General features: G+C 38.0%; 1 protein-coding gene across 2 annotated transcripts in view; it reads right to left on the bottom strand.

The window, feature by feature from the left end:
• LOC129743734 (uncharacterized) overlaps positions 1-17,743 on the bottom strand; it is a 356,038-nt gene that overhangs the window by 35,826 nt on the left and 302,469 nt on the right. For both annotated transcript variants that reach the window (XM_055735861.1, XM_055735862.1), the window contains one exon: positions 10,392-10,485. In XM_055735861.1, coding sequence (XP_055591836.1) covers positions 10,392-10,485 — 94 coding nt within the window. The remainder of the gene's footprint in view (positions 1-10,391; positions 10,486-17,743) is intronic.

Below are 17,743 nucleotides of genomic sequence, written 5' to 3'. Positions count from 1 at the left end.
ACGGAATACTATGTAAATAAAATAAAAAGTAGGTTACTTAGGTACCGTTTCAGGATTCTTTATTTGTTTCGAACAGTTTGAAGGGAGTGAGATAAGTCAAACCTGTCCCAAACCAGTGGTAACGGACCCCTTGGTTGTACTGCAATTATTGTTTATGAGTTGAGCATGAACAGTGTTTGAATGCGCGATCGAGACTTTCCGTACCGACTCGGGTCGAAAGACCTATCAACCACTGGTGGGTTTTCATACTTGCAATGTGGATGCAAAATGTGGAATATTGCCCCAGAAGGTGCAAAATGGATTGAAATTTTTCTAGAGAAAATTACACTACTTAATTTAGATACTCTTTTGATGAGTTCCAAACCCCGACTTTAGACGGGGTCAACTAGAATCGGTATAAAACCAAAGCCAATCATTATTTTATTTACTTTTTGCGCAGAGTGTTTCAAAATGTAGAAACTAACAATCCATAAGTATGCTGTTTCACAAGCAGTGATCGAAAGCTACAGCTAAGAGAAGCTTGAAAACATGAGAAAACTAGATATTGACCTTTTTTACGAAATATAATCAATTTGGTAGCCTCAGAAATCCTTGGTCAATAAGTTATTATTATTACTTACTTACTTAATGATCCCGCGCCGATCCTCCGGTGCATAGGGCCGTGGTAAAAGACCTCCACTGTTGTCGATCCGGAGCCAGCGTCTTCACCTGGTCCCAGTCAAGATTCTCGTCGACAGTTCGGATTTCAGCGGGTAGGCTTCGCCGCCACGAGTTTCTGGGTCTGCCTCTTCTTCTTCGATGATCTTCTGGATTCCAATCTAGCGCCTCTCTGCAAATCTCGTTTTCATCTTTTCGCAGCGTGTGCCCAATCCATCTCCACTTACGTTCCCGAATCTCGATTTCTAGCGCCCTCTGATGACACCGGCGATGTAGTTCCTCATTCGAGATCCAGGCCACCAATCGCGGATGATATTCCGCAGGCAACGGTTTACAAATACTTGCAGTTTTCGCGTCGTTACCGCATATGTGCACCAAGTTTCGCACCTGTACAGCAATACGGATTTGACGTTTGAGTTGAAGATTCGAATCTTAGTTCATAGAGAGATCTGGTGTGACCGCCAGATGTTTCGGAGACTCGTAAATGCGAAACGGGCCTTTCTGATCCGGGTTTCGATGTCTTTCCTGGTACCACCATCAGGCGTTATTTGGCTATCAAGATACTGGAAGCATTCCACTTTCTCAACTTGTTGCTCAGCTACCATGAAACTTGAGAGATTTCCTGTGTTGATCTCCATCGACTTGGTCTTTCCGACATTAACTTTGAGACCTGCTGCCTTGGAACTTTAGGTGAGGTCGTCGAGTTTGCTCTGCATGTCCGGTTGTGTTTGGGCGAGCAATACAATATCATCAGCCAGGTCAAGGTCGTTCAGTTGCTTCATTGTTGAAGGATTCCACGGCAATCCTCGGTTCGGCGCACAGTCAATCGATCCAGTCAGAATCTCGTCCATTACGATTAGAAAAAGTAGCGGTGATAAGAATCCTTGTCTCACTCCAGCAGTTACCGGGATTGGATCGGACATGACACCGTCGTGCAAGACCTTGCACGAAAATGCCTTGTTTTGTGCTTCGATGAGATGGACTAGTTTCTCTGGTACTCTCTTCACCTTAGAGCCGCCCAGATGTTTTCATGGTTAAGTCGGTCAAATGCTCTTTCGAAATCAACGAAAACCAGCAGAAGAGAGTCCTGGAATTCGTTGATTTGTTCCAGTATGATTCGTAGCGTTGTGATGTGGTCCACACATGATCGTCCGGATCGGAATCCAGCTTGTTGCCGTCGGAGTGTAGCGTCGATTTTCTCCTGGATCCTGTTCAGGATCACTTTGCAGAGTACTTTGAGGGTTGTACAGATCAACGTTATGCCTCGCCAGTTACCGCACTCTGTCAGGTCTCCTTTCTTCAGGACCTTTATGAGAATACCCTGCATCCAGTCGGCCGGGAATGTTGCAGTATCCCAGATGTCAGCGAAAAGACGGTGCAACATTTGTGCTGACAGAGCAGGGTCGGCTTTCAGCATTTCAGCAGGGATGCAATCGATCCCAGGTGCTTTGTTGGATTTCATGTTTTTGATTGCCGCTTCTATCTCAGCCAGCGAGGGCGCTTCCGAGTTGACGCCATTTATGCGGCTTACTGTTGGCGCTTCGAGCAGCGGGTTCTGTTGGCTATCGCTATTCGTGACTCGGAAGAGTTGTTCGAAGTGCTCAATCCATCGTTTGAGCTGATCTGTTCGATCGGTCGATAACTGACCTGCTCGGTCTTTTAGCGGCATTCTTGCATTAGTCCTTGCACCACTGAGGTGACGAGAAATGTCGTAAAGTAATCGGATATCTCCATTGGCCGCGGCTCTTTCTCCCTCTTCGGCTAGGGAGTTTGTCCAGGCTCTCTCGTCTCGTCTAAAAGCTCGTTCAACTGTCTTTTCCAGCTCCGCATATCGTAAGCGGGTGGCTGCTTTGGCTGACCCGGTACATGCCTGCTCAATACCGACTTTCGCCTTTCTCCAATCATCGATCATCCTCCAGGTTTCATCCGACATCCATTCACTTCGTCTTCCACAAACTTTACCGAGAGTACCATGGCTCGTCGTGATAAAGGCATTCTTGATTCCACACCACTGTTCTTCGACTGTTCCGTCTGTCGGCAGTTCCGAGGCTCGGGATTCTAGCTGTTCAACGTATGCCCTTTTCACTTCTGGATTCTCCAACCGGCGGACGTCGTATCGACACCCGACTTTCTCCTCGCGCCGTTGGACACGCGCAACTCTCAGTCGTATCTCGCCAAGGACGAGGTGATGGTCAGATGCAATGTCTGCGCTTCGTTTGTTGCGGACATCAAGAAGGCTCCTTCTCCATTTTCGGCTGATGCAGATGTGGTCAATTTGATTTTCTTTTCGGCCATCTCGGGATACCCAAGTGACCTTATGTGCTGGTCGATGGGGGAAGTGCGATCCACCGATCACCATGTTGTTGTTGCCACAAAATTCTACAAACAGCTCTCCGTTTTCGCTCATCTGTTCTAGACCATGGCACCCCATGATGCGCTCAAAGTCCTGATTGTCGGAGCCAATCTTTGCATTGAAGTCACCCAAATGGATTTGAATGTCACCCTTCGGAATTTTCTCTACCACGCTGTTCAGTTGACTGTAAAACTGCTCTTTCTCCTGCAAATCGGCAACGTCAGTTGGCGCATAACACTGGACCATTGTAAGGTTTCTAACCCGTGTTCTGAATCTGGCTACGATTATTTTTTCGTTTATCGGTTCCCTTCTTATGAGGGCCGCGTAGGCCTGCGGGCTTAACAGGAAACCAACTCCTCGTTCCCGAGTAGCATGTTCTTCTCGTATGCCAGAGTAAAGCAGGACTTGCCCGGACTGCGTCTTGTGTTCTCCAGTGTTAGGCCAACGGACTTCGCTCAGTCCCAGAATTTCAAGCTTAAGGCGGCTAGCCTCTCTAGCAAGTCGTGCCATTATTGACAGTAAGGTAAAAGCGAAACCACCATTCTGGATCGATTTTAAGAGAATTTTTTCCCTATATAAGGAAGGGAAGATGAAACATAAACCCCGCCAAAAAGCGGGGTTGGGAAAGTACAAACAATTCGAAAAACTTCACATTTTTCACTTTTCATATAAATTGAAATATCATAGCTATTTGTGATACAATTTAAACAAAAACTACATTTAAATACAGGTAGGGCTCAGTGTTAAAAGGTTTCAAAATTTAAAAAGAAAATGGTTGAAATTTGTTAAAACTACAACCAAAAAGGTACTGAAAGTAAAGTCCTTTAGCCTCAGTGCTTATGCAATTTTTGATTAATTGTCTCATCTATTTATAAAGTTTTACGTAGAACAGAAGTTGTTTGTAATCATAAAAGTAAACTTCTGTGATTTTTTAGTGAAAAAAGTTACAGTGGTTGTATATATGAAACGACCGAGAAGTTCACGTAGAATTACTACAGCCTATCCCGAGTCAATGTGTTTTTCGTTTTAAATAAGCATTCTAGAATAAAGTATGTCGAATTTTTTAAAGGAACTTAACTTCGAAAAAAATCATTCTTCCATAAATTTTCGTTTTAATAACTATTAATGGTCTAAATCGACCCATAAAGATAGTATGCAGCTTTTTCAACTGCATAACAAAAGGCGAATTAAATATAAGTATAAGCAGAAACAAGGCCGATGTCGTCGAAATTATGCGCCCGGCAGTTATGCAAATAATGTGATAAACACATGAGCTTTGTATCAAACGCTTGCGAGAAAAGCCTACAATGACTGCTTTGATCTAAACGCTTGACTCAGGGCAAAAGCTCTCAAACTGTTTTTAGTCTCATGCGTCTCGTTGGATTGGAATCAGTAAGCCTGTTCAACAGGCAATGGAAATTGGTTTCAATCGATTTCGATTGGTAAATGGATGTTCACTCAGCCAATGTTTTGGCCGAAACTAATCCAATTGACGTTCAATGAAGCCAATCGAAATCGATCGAAACCAGTCAAAACCGATCAAGCTAGGAAGCAGGATTCGTTTCGATCGATTTCCATCGCACTAGCACACATGTATTTGTTTGCTGTCAAAAACAGCTGATTTGGTTTGTTGTGAAAAAATTATTAGAAGAAATGAAAGCGGTGTCATTCGGTGCGGTGTTTTCATTCGTGTGCTGAGTCGGTGGTGCAGTGCTAGTCGTGCGGAGTCAGTGGTGCGGATCGGTGGTGCTATGTCAGCCATGCTGGATCAGTGGTGTTGTGCCAGTCATTCTGAGTCGGCATGGTTGTGCCAGGTATTCTGGATTGGTGGTGCTGTGCTAGACGCGCTGGTCTAGTGGTGTCAGACATGCTGGGTCTGGGGGGCTGTGCCAGGTATCCTGAGTCGGTGGTGCTGTGCTAGTCGTGCTGGTCCGTGATGCTCAAAGAGATGTCGGTCGATGTGGCGTCGCTGTTCTGTGCTGCTCTGTTAGGACTCCATTTTCACAATACATCTGTCAGTCGGTCTTGGATTATTATAATAGAGTATTTCCTGAGACAGATTGTGGTAGGGTAACGTTTTGTTTTTGTTTTGAAAAATGTAAACACCATCTGGTCGCCATTTTAATCTTTGATGATATGCACTGTTCAATGCGTTCTTTTAAAATCTTTTTTAAATTAAAATCATTAACATACCTTCATGTCTCAACTTGTTATGAATTTACAATTAATTAAATAATGAATTTATATTCTCCTCACCAAGGTGCGCTTGCAAAATCACTTCAATTGCATTGCTTATTTTATTTCGTTACTATCTGGTCATTGAACATGCGTAATGTTGTTGTTATTTTTACCCTACCACGATATGCCGAGAAAATGTAAACATGAGAAATCAGCTGTTCGCTTGACAAGTGGGGAAATGGCTAATAATCAAATAGGAAGTGACCAACTATGTGACTACTATGTAAATAAATAGGAAGTGAAATTTGGTCTATGTTGTGAAATACGATAAAATGTCAAATAAAATATAAAATTTATCGATCCTCTGTATTTTATTTTATAATATCATGATTGTATGTTTTAAAAATAATAATTATTTTCCTATAGCAACAATTTTTCGCTTTTGTGCTTTTCTTTTCCCTCAAAATTGCTCATTATTCTAAACAAATTCCTTTTTAGTATTCATAGTTCGAGTCGAACAACAAACTTTCTAATCTGAAATTTTTCGGACAGCTTGTATACGGGAAAGAATTTGGCCAAATTTGAAAGAATTTGAGATATGGCCAAAATGATGGATTCATTACAATTTGCCTTGAGTAAACCGTCTTTTCGAATTCTGAACGAAGCTGATAAAGAAAATTACATCTGAAAACACTGCGCCAGTGCGTTAGTATTAGTGAATGGCTGTTCAATCCACAGCGTAATAGAAATCGATCGAAGTCAATTGGAAAAACAGCTGATCAACTGTCAATCCATTTCAATTGAATTCGATTGGGTTTCGTTGAACACACCTAGTATCATGTTTTCATTTCCCTTAAGATCACATAGCAATCACTAGCTTAAACTGTTGCTTAAACACGAGATTCCCGAGGAAGCGTTAGATTGACCATGTTTTCATATCTACAAATAACAAAAAAAATGGCCCTTTTCAGGGCCAAAATCTTAAAGAGAGTTGCGCTTGACTTTTCTTTTACTATAGGTGGATGACGAGTGCGTTGTGTTGGTGGTGCGTGATGGGTGGGTGGTGTGTGATGGGTGGGTGGTGTGTGATGGGTGGGTGGTGTGTGACGGGTGGGTGGTGTGTGATGAGCTGTGGTGTGCGATGGGTGGTGGTGGTGCGTGATGGGTGGGTGGTGTGTGATGGGTGGGTGGTGTGTGATGAGTGGGTGGTGTGTGATGAGTGGGTGGTGTGTGATAGGTGGGTGATGTGTGATGAGCTGTGGTGTGCGATGGGTGGTGGTGGTGCGTGATGGGTGGGTGGTGTGTGATGGATGGATGGGTGGTGTGCGATGGGTGGGTGGTGGTGGTATTTGATGGGCGGGTGGTGTGCAGGGTTGCCAACTATTTTTCAGAAAAGTCTAGAAGATTTTTAAAAAATGTCTGGAAATTTCTGCAAATGTCTGGACACCTAAGTTTTGAAGGTGGCGACCTATTTTTTGGTCCCCAGATCTCAATGTTACATTAGTATTTTTCTGTCACTATATCAGTCACGTGCTCTGCCTGAGTCTCAATTTAACATACATCCTCAAAGCATTTGCCAAGGTTTCGAACCCTTATTGAATCCATAGTTCATATGTTCTACTAATCATTTCCAGGGTGGCCACTCGAAATCCATTTTGGATTTCCCGCATTTTTCCCGACTTTTTCCCGCATGTTAATATGAAATTCCCGGTTTTGTAAAACAGGAAACAAAATAAAAATCCGAATTTTATTTTTGAAACCACCTACCTAGACCTAGATTTACAAGATATGCCTTTGATTTTATATATTTTTCAAAAATCGTCCTGAATTGCCCGACCATGTAGAAACGTGTGATGGAAAGTATGGTATTTTTAAGTTAAAATATCATCGTTCTTTGAAACTACTATTTTGAAGATATTTTGCTCAAATCCGACCTTCATATAATTCAATATTAAATAAGCAATTTCAAATTGCTTAGCACCTGCTTTGACATGTTTTGTTCCAGATTTCACAGGATCCAAATATCTTTGGTAACCAACGCCCTAGCAGCGACAAGTCATCTGATGTCCTTTCAATTCTTTGAGACATTTTGAATATCAGAGAAACCTCTACCTGAAAAAGACCTCGTAATACATCATATGGTAATATCATCTGATTGGAAATGATCGATTCAAAACATGAGGGGTATTACAATGGAACAAATATAAGGAAAATGAAATAATCGCTCTTGGTTTTATAATTAAAAACTCTCTGGAGTATTCGACCGAATATTCGTTTGGCCGAATAGTTTAAAAGGTTATTCGGTATTTGGCCGTTGGCCGAGTACAAATTTTTTTCGTCCATCATGCTTCCTCTCTATGAGCGTCGGATAGAAGCTTCAATTGTTTCGCCTCCTCGGCCGCCTCTCGCTTCCGATTTGCAATAGTTTCTATAACAGATTGTTTTCCTTTTTTTTTTGTTTTAATAGGACTCGACATCTCTTGAGTGAGTATAACGAGCATACTGGATTAACGAGTTCGTTACGGTTATTCCCGTTGTTCAATGAAGCAAGTTAAAACTAGTCAAAACCGATCCAACACGGTAGGAGGATCCATTTCGACCTGGTAGAAATCGGTCGAAGCCAATCGGAAAGAGGTCGATGATCAACTGTGAATCAATTTTTACTTGTTTCGCCTTTTTCGTTCAAACTTCATTGAACAGACTTTCACCGAGCCAAAAATTCCCGACTTTTCGGGAAAAATTCCCGGCATTTTCCTGCATTTTTCCCGGTGGATTCCAAATCCCGTCTTTTTCCCGTATTTCCCGAATGGGTGGCCACCCTGTTTCCTGCCATATTACACCATGACAAAATTGAATTTTCATAGAATCTTAGAACAATTTATGTCCAAACACAAAAGTCTGGAATTGTCTGGAAGAAATGCCAAAAGTCTGGAAGTCTGGAAACCTAAAAAAATGTCTGGCAAAAGTCCAAAAAGTCTGGAAGATCCAGACAAAATCTGGAAGGTTGACATCACTGGTGGTGTGTTACGTGCGGGTGGTATGCGATGGTGGGTGTTAAGCGAAGGGTGGGGATGGGGAGTGTGGTGGGTGAAGGTGGTAAGGGAGTTGCGGCTGTGTGTGTGTGTGTGTGTGTGTGTGTGTGTGTGTGTGTGTGTGTGTGTGTGTGTGTGTGTGTGTGTGTGTGTGTGTGTGTGTGTGTGTGTGTGTGTGTGTGTGTGTGTGTGTGTGTGTGTGTGTGTGTGTGTGTGTGTGTGTGTGTGTGTGTGTGTGTGTGTGTGTGTGTGTGTGTGTGTGTGTGTGTGTGTGTGTGTGTGTGTGTGTGTGTGTGTGTGTGTGTGTGTGTGTGTGTGTGTGTGTGTGTGTGTGTGTGTGTGTGTATGTGTGTGTGTGTGTGTGTGTGTGTGTGTGTGTGTGTGTGTGTGTGTGTGTGTGTGTGTGTGTGTGTGTGTGTGTGTGTGTGTGTGTGTGTGTGTGTGTGTGTGTGTGTGTGTGTGTGTGTGTGTGTGTGTGTGTGTGTGTGTGTGTGTGTGTGTGTGTGTGTGTGTGTGTGTGTGTGTGTGTGTGTGTGTGTGTGTGTGTGTGTGTGTGTGTGTGTGTGTGTGTGTGTGTGTGTGTGTGTGTGTGTGTGTGTGTGTGTGTGTGTGTGTGTGTGTGTGTGGGTGTGTGTGTGTGTGTGTGTGTGTGTGTGTGTGTGTGTGTGTGTGTGTGTGTGTGTGTGTGAGTGTGTGTGTGTGAGTGTGTGTGTGTGTGTGTGTGTGTGTGTGTGTGTGTGCGTGTGTGTGTGTGTGTGTGTGTGATGGGATAGTGAGGTGGGTTTGTGAGGTTCTGAGCTGTCACAACACAACTTGCTTCCGCCGCTGTCGGTCAGCTCTGCTACTGCACGTGTCACTAGTTTCAATTTCTCTGATACAATGAACCAAACCGTCAGTTGACCCCTTGTTTTATACCTTTCGTAGGCTGGAAATAACAAAACTCATGAAGGGGCGGGGCGTCTAATTTTTTTTCCATTTTCGAATAGCCAATCAACGTTGAGCTGGCTTGGTATGTCTTTTAAGAGAGATGTCTTTGAAAGAGGCGTTTTTCGTGACGCGGGATCGGTTCGCGAATTTCAATTTGCCCCCCTATAGTGTTGCCGTAAGACGTAATTCTACGTCAAAATGGGTTCTAGAGAGTTATAAATATCAAATATACACTCTGGATCAAGTGAGATTTGAAGAAAAAGTTTCTGATCAATTTTAAAGTTACATAGCAAACAAATCGTTTACAATTTGATCGAATTTTATATCCAATACCCGTTCGAAAAGTTGTTGTGCATTTATGTGTGCTTCTTCGACTTCAAACAGCAAAACACTGTTGCACTGCACTGACTGACTGTGTGTGGTGATGTTTATTCCAAACAACATCATTCTCAACCTTCAAAGTGCCATTCCTTCGTATCACTTCCGGTTCCAGAACAGCAATGGGAAGAAAGGGATGGAGAAAAAGTTGAACGGACAGCCACTTTTGTGCCAGTGCGCTTCCTCAAACCTATCCGAGAAGCAACGATTGAAGTAAGTAAAAGAGGAACAGAAAAAAAGCCGGACCATCCGGAAGTGGCCTGGTAAAAAGCTGTCACAGAGCAAAAGTTGCCGTCGGGGTTTGGGATGACTTGGCCAGGGCCAAGGGCTTCCTCGCCTGGACCGGATGCTGCAACAGCAAACAAACTAGCACTACACGAGCACATCGGAATTGAATTTCTATTTCATCTGCTAGTCGGTCTTTATAATTCCGCACTCGGTTTTCCGGTGGTGATTTGCGATGAAAAGCCACAAGCAGCAAACATTTGATGTTGCTTCCCATAGACAATCTCGTTTTTGTCCGGTTCTTTTTTAATATATTTTCTCGAATCGTCGGATCCGGAAGGACCAAACCAAACCAAACCGAGAAGGGATGATAAAATTTATTTCTAGCCCCGGTGACATTTGTTTGGCGCGCAAAAGTTCCCCCGGAAAACGAAAGGTGTGTAATAAAGCGGTCGCAAGCTGACAAGGAAATTGAATTTTCACTTTATCTTGCGAGAGAAATTTGTTTTGGTTTCTCCGGGGCTGAAGGTGAGATAAGGTTGGGTTCTGCATAGTTATTTTATTTTATTTTTCAGCTCAGGGAGTTATGGATGGCATTTCCGATGGTTTTCGAAGCTTCTACTAAATTAAGGCTGTCTTACCTTGAAGTCCGGATCCGGGACCCGCCTTTTGAAGGTACCCACTATGAGCAGAGCGCCATCTTCGACCACGATCATTTTGCCTTGGGTGGATTGTCTAAAAGTAGATAAGAGAAATTGGAAATTATTACAAACTTCTTAAAAACCAATAGTTAGACGAAATTATACAAAATCCATTAAAATTACAGCAATATTTTTTTTTAATAATTGAATCAGCAGAATTAAGTTATTTTTTTTACAGGTCTTTCCTGTTATTTTATAAATTTTGGATTACAAATAAAAAAAATTCTAGGTACAAAATATTGTTGTAAACGTAAATCTCTATAAAAAGTGTCGAGTAGCTTCAGAGTCACTAATAAGAAGAGAAACCGTGAGAAAATCAAGAAAATGAATGAATTAATCAAAGTTTCCGGACGAGATTATTTAGGTGCAGCTGATTTTTTTAAAGTTTTACGTGGTTATTCCAACAAATTCTGAAGAGCCTAGTTCCGATCTGAAGATTTGGAGATTTTTTTCAGAATTTCAATACTGTTAGTTTTTTGGACCTGTCCTCCATAAATAATAACACTAGTTTACAGCATTTTTGAACTCAGTAATCTGAAGGTCATTTCCAATGTAAAATCGGGCGCTGAAACCGAAAATGAAATTCAAAAAAATCTCAGTAGAACCGATTTTGAGTTATGCTCCAAATATGAAATTTCGAAAAAAAATAAAAAAGTTCTTGTACTTAGATGAAAATATCTCGGACGGCATAACAGTAATTTGAATTCCCTCTTTTGCATATTGAAGGTGAATAAGTTTTCTATCTATCAACTGAACACTGTTTTTGCGTTTGACCAACAGTATTGTTGATATTAGTGACTTTATGAGAAAAAAAATTATAAAAAACGCATTTTTTTTGAGAAAATTTTGTTTCAACGAAAGTTTTAAACTTGATGATAGCATTTAAAAATTCTGATTTTCTTTTGCGCTTAAATGTCAATTTAAAACAAAGATTTCAAGTGGTTATTTATCAAAATCGGTTGAAAATTGAAGAAGTTATGGCTACTTTACCATAACTGAAATTTTTGGAGTTTTTAATAATTTAACAAACCGCAGTACACTTATCATAGTATAGGAAGAATGAAACATGATAAATCTCACTCGCTCCAAGTCAAAATTATTAATTAGCTTACCAGAAGGTCACACGCCAAGTTTCAGGAAGATCTGACCATAGGGAGGGGTTGCTTAAGTCTCAAACGTGAATAAAATTTTGAGGTATTTCGCCCGAAAGGAACGAAAAATACTGGTTTTTCATCAATAACTTTTTTCATCACTAGCTGATTGTTTTTTATGGTAGATTTTCTTAAAGCCTAAGTTGAGACAAATATTTCACCCGAAGACTGTAACTCGATTGGATTTGAAACAGAAAAGTTATTGCGGTTCAAAGATTGTATTTTGGTCGAAAATTGTTGTATAAAACGCAATGCGTAAAAAGTACTCATTGCGTGTTGGACAAAATTTGCGGCCTTTGAACCGCAATAACTTTTCTGTTTCAAATCCAATCGAGTTACAGTCTTCGGGTGAAATATTTGTCACAGATTAGGCTTTAAGAAAATCCACCATAAAAAACAATCAGCTTGTGATGAAAAAAGTTATTAATGAAAAACCAGTATTTTTCGTTCCTTTCGGGCGAAATACCTCAAAATTTTATTCACGTATGAGACTTAAGCAACCCCTCCCTATGGTCAGATCTTCCTGAAACTTGGCGTGTGACCTTCTGGTAAGCTAATTAATAATTTTGACTTGGAGCGAGTGAGATTTATCATGTTTCATTCTTCCTATACTATGATAAGTGTACTGCGGTTTGTTAAATTATTAAAAACTCCAAAAATTTCAGTTATGGTAAAGTAGCCATAACTTTTTCAATTTTCAACCGATTTTGATAAATAACCACTTGAAATCTTTGTTTTAAATTGACATTTGAGCGCAAAAGAAAATAAGATTTTTTAAATACTATCATCGAGTCTAAAACTTTCGTTGAAACAAAATTTTCTCTAAAAAAAGGCGTTTTTTATTACTTTTTTTCTCATAAAGTCACTAATATCAACAATACTGTTGGTCAAACGCAAAAAACAGTGTTCAGTTGATCGATAGAAAACTTATTCACCTTCAATATGCAAAAGAGGGAATTCAAATTACTGTTATGCCGTCCGAGATATTTTCATCTAAGTACAAGAACTTTTTTAATTTTTTCGAAATTTCATATTTGGAGCATAACTCAAAATCGGTTCTACTGAGATTTTTTTGAATTTCATTTTCGGATTCAGCGCTCGATTTTACATTGAAAATGTTGGTCAGTTAATCTAGTTCACGATTTTTTAAAATTTTTTAAACAAGTGTAATTATAAAACAAGTACGAGCGGATCAGCTTTTCAGGTCTCCCGTCTTTCACTTTTAAACTAGGCTACCTATATCGTTCTAACTTTTCAAACGTGTTTTTCTACAAATTAGATTTGACTAGAAGTGTTAAAGAATGTTTGTTAAACATGTATACTACCAGTGCAGTATGATCGTGAAATGTTAATTTATGATCTTATCGTAACTACAAAAAATTATAGTCAAATTGTTTAAAACATTTGGAATAGGTATATGTTTGTCAGATTGCTTGTATGGAAATCTATATTCACCTCGGAAATTGTAGAAATTTTTTTCGGTGAATGTAACTTTTTAGATTTTTTTGGACATTTTATTGTTATACGAAGTAAAATTTTCTGGTTCCCATTTTTCGAAAGACTTCGAATATACTATGAACATTAGATAGAAATACAGTAGTTTTTCGATTTTATCACTGTTCGATTTTATCAATACTCGCCAAATTCACGCTCGATTTTATCACGCTTTTATGAAATCATCTAGAAACCATTTCCAGGACGTTAATTTTCGTTCAAAAGCGCACAGCGTTCATGATATTTTTTATGGTTCATGTTATGGTATATAGGTATCCAATAATATTAAAATGCATTTAATGGCTTACTTTAGATGTATAGTGTTAAAAATCGTCATCTTTATTTTAAAAACACGTGTTATAATCGACACACGTATTTTAACGTCACGCTAATGCTGGGGTTATTATTTGTGCTTGGTTGGCCGCTCTAAAAATGTAAACTTTTTTGGTTATGCGAATCATATGAAAATGTGTGTGAATTTAAGCGCCTTTGAAAACAGATAAGTGTTTCTGATTTCTATGTTTAAATTGTTTATTTAAAAAAGTGGAGTGCGTAATCCTGATGGTACAGCCTTTTCTTATTGTCTGAACGGATAATTTTGGAAGATCAAAATTAAATTCTGGTAGTTTTGCTAAAAATTTTTAAAACGAAATAAGTTTTCTAAATATGAACATCAAAGGATTATCTGCCCATAAAACCAATTTCGAGAAACACACTTAAAAATTCCTAGTTGAGCGAATTTCAAAATATTTTTCGAAAAGGTAAACTTTTTAGCTAATCATAGGTGTTAAGATTAAAATATTGAAATTTAAAATTTGCAGAAGAGAAATTTTTGATGCATTTTCTTTTGAACTCTTTTTCAAAATCGACATAAGAGATGACGACTGTTAATTAACCATAAAAACTAAATAATTCACTTTGATTAGATGTTGATTATCAAATTGATATTCTGCATGGTTTTATTTCAACAAAAAAGTCTTAAAACTGCTATAGAAAAGAATAATTTGATCTGAAATCGATCCTTTGTGTTTAATAATCTTTGATAATTACATGGTATGATTGAAATTTATTGATCCAAAAAGTTTCCATTACTGATAACATTATTAATTATTGATTGAAGGCAGTAAAAATACTTTTTTTTCACTTTAATTTATAGTTTCGCAAAATTCACGGTTTAGTCATATTCACGCCATATTTTTTGACCGAGATAAAATCGAAAATTTACTGTAATTTGTAACTTTGAATACAGAAGTCTTTTTCCATGAAAAGAATCTAACGGCACTGTCAGATTGCCAGAAACAAATTGACGTCTAAGGGTGAGATTATTTTCTAGCTGCAAAGCTATGGATTTAAAATTTTGTGTTAAGTTTATCAGGAGCTTTAAAGCACCATATGTCATCATTTTGCAAAAAAAAACTTAAATTAAGTTTACATGTTTTCTTTTTGCATCAAATTCATTATAATGACCGAATAACTCATGATAACTAAAAAAACATTCTTGAACATAGTTTTTTGCTTTGCCTTCTACACTGCCGGCCAAAAGTTTGGGATCACCCGCTATAAACATGCAAAATTTGATCGTTCACATCTCAGCCGTCTTGGGACATATTGTAAATCTTCTGATCTTCTTTGAAAGATAGTGTGCAATATCTATTTCGGAGGTACCGTCAAACGGGGCATCATGCAACAGCGGGGTTCGATGCAACATTAATATAACACTACATTGAATCAATTTTTAATTTAATGTATTGTAATAAAGTTATCTTTTAATGATAACAAAGTGATGATGACATAATTTCTCGCATCTTAAGCTACTTGTCTTAAGTTTTTTATTTTCATGTAAAATTTGAAAAATCGAGCAATAAATGTACAAATTTTAACATTTTTTGATGCCGAAAAAAACTTTACCCAGTATGACGGATCGGCTTGATAAAATTACCTACAAACTTTTTACAGGTTTCCTCATATTATACCAACATTGTTGGTGTAAACATATTTTTCGAACAATCACCCAATTTTATTAAATGAATATTTTTAATATTCAGTTAGGTGTCTGGGGTTAAATGCAACAAAATGCAAATCAAAGAAATACCTTGTAAATCTCGTTTCCATGTATTGGAATATGAATGTTTTGAATCACGCGTTTGTAAACATTTAAATTTCATTCATTCAAACATTTATTTTTATGATTTCAGCTTTTAGAATTTTTCGTAGTATTATTTAACCCCTAAATGTATGCAGCATCCTTAATTTCAGAAAAAATGTGAAAATTTGTTTTTACAGACCCAAAAACTACTGCAATTGGTGTTGTCATGCGTAATGGTCTTTAAGACATCGCAAATATATTAAAAATTATGAATTTTCGTACGTGTTCATAAGATTTTTCATTTAAAACAAAGTTTGTTGCAAGTTACCCCATTTTCTTAGAAGGGTGAAAATCGCATGTTTTTAGAAAATTAAAAATAACTGAAGAAACCAATAATTTTTTTAACTACGCCAATTTGATGTCCCAGCATCCTTAAAACTTTTGATGCATAAAGGATACGATTAACTGTGAACATAAGTTTTTTAGAAGCTATTGAAGTTGAAAACTGTTGCATGTTGTCCCAGTTGACGGTATTTTGCATATGAATTCATGCACATATCATACCCTCCTATGTGCCAAAATATATATAAGAAAGAAATTCTGCCAGTGAATTGTTGGGGATGCGAACTCCCCTTTTCAAAAATTGGAGAGGTTTTTCAAAGCTACAAATCATCTTACATTTTCACAACTCGTTTCGATTGGTTTAATGCCTTTTCTTATTCTTCTACTTGAGTTGCTTCACGGACAGCTCGGATTATGGGCGGTATAATGCCTCAGGTTGATCGTTTATTGCATTTATTTAATATAAGAGCTCTCATTCGTATTAAAAAGGGAAGAAACTTTCAATACAATATATCATTTAATTACAACAAATCTTATTTGCCAAATCAGTAAATCATCTCATGTGTCAAAACGCTTATGTTTATAAATTGCTTGTTTCGAAAATGTTTCAAATTTTATAATATTTCTGTTCGTTTAGTATAGGAGCCCCCCTTTACAAAAAAGGTTTAATAATACTTCAAATTATCTCATGACACAAAATCTTCGTTATGTGCCAAATTTGTGAAAATCTTTTTATAATCTTCCTAGTTCTGTTACATGTAACAATGAATATGTAACGGACCTCCTTCACCCCTACCCCTTTTTCGGAAAATTTTTTTTTTAATACAATTATTCATCCAAATGTAACATGAAGCGCCGATGTGGTCTAGTGGATAGGCTGGTGAGAGTCTGGTTTTGGTATGCCAGGCGTAATGGGTTCGATTTCCGGTATCGGCAACAAAACACGACAGGTAAGATGTGTTTTCTTCTATAACTGACTATATATTAAGAATGTTCAATCAGTTCCAAGCTGGGCAGGCTGACGAAACAGCGGTGAATCCGTGCACCCATGGGGAATTATCTACATATATATAAACAATTATTCATCCAAATGTAACGAAAGATATCTTATAACATAATGAATGATTTTTTTTTGTAAAAATATGTTTGTTTAGCTAATTTGATGAAAATCACTTGTAAATTAATAAGATTGTGTCATACATTATGTATATTTTGTATGAGCTCCTCTTCTCTCAAGTCGGAGGGTTTTAAACTATTTTAGAAACAATTCTATTATAGAAATAACGCCATTAGCATTTATCGAGACTCTTGTATGTATATGAAAATATTTTCATCTAGAAACAAAATCTTTGATATTTGTGAACCAGAATCGATGGGTTATAATCCAAGGAATGCATTTCAGTTAATTGTATTTGATCTTGCATTTAAGAATATGAATTACTCGAGATTCGCTTTCTGTTGTTTCTAGATTAATTGAAACCATTTCCTGTTTTGAAAACAGTTACACATCAAATTTCATGGTGATTGGTTCAGTAGTTTATATTTTAATTATTTTGTATTGGCGACTCCTCCTCTCTGAATTAGGGGTTTGAAAGTATCATTAAAACAATTCCCGGTCTTGAAAACATTGATCTCTTCAGCAGTTTGCGGAAATTGTTTCATATTTTATTTTTGTATGGAAGCCCCCCTCCTTTAAGTTGGAGCGGTTTGTAAGTTTAGAAACTCTCTCCAACGCACCTTATTTCACATTGATCGGTTCAGTAGTTTTCGAGTTTGTAGTGAATAGAAAGACAAACTGGCAAACTTTAATTTTTTATACACTGTTTTCTCAAAAAATCAATTTTTGTGATGTGAATTCACTCTTTAGCACTATTGTAACTCAACTGGATTCTAATCGATGCTATAAAATTTAGTTTTTTAGAATTGTCTCGTCATTTTTGAATAAAGATCTGTATTATTTTCGTTAGAAATTGTCAAAGTTCCCTCGTCAAATTCAATAGTTTCCTTTTTTGTAACGTGAGTGCAAATCTTTCTTACTGTATTAAATTACAATTATTTGGAAACTGAAACCACTTGTAATGAGTAGGTGCCTATAATAAGACACACAAATGAGCAGCTATTCATTTTCGTTATTATATTAAAGAGAGAGAAGCTTTTGAAAGTTTATATCCATTTTGTTCTAGGTTTGACTAATTTTTTACATCATCTCACGTGTCAGC

Source organism: Uranotaenia lowii, chromosome 2 (assembly GCF_029784155.1).
Source record: "Uranotaenia lowii strain MFRU-FL chromosome 2, ASM2978415v1, whole genome shotgun sequence".
Classification (NCBI taxonomy): domain Eukaryota; kingdom Metazoa; phylum Arthropoda; class Insecta; order Diptera; family Culicidae; genus Uranotaenia; species Uranotaenia lowii.
Note: the sequence above shows the minus strand (reverse complement) of the source record. Positions and strands in the feature narration are given on the sequence as shown.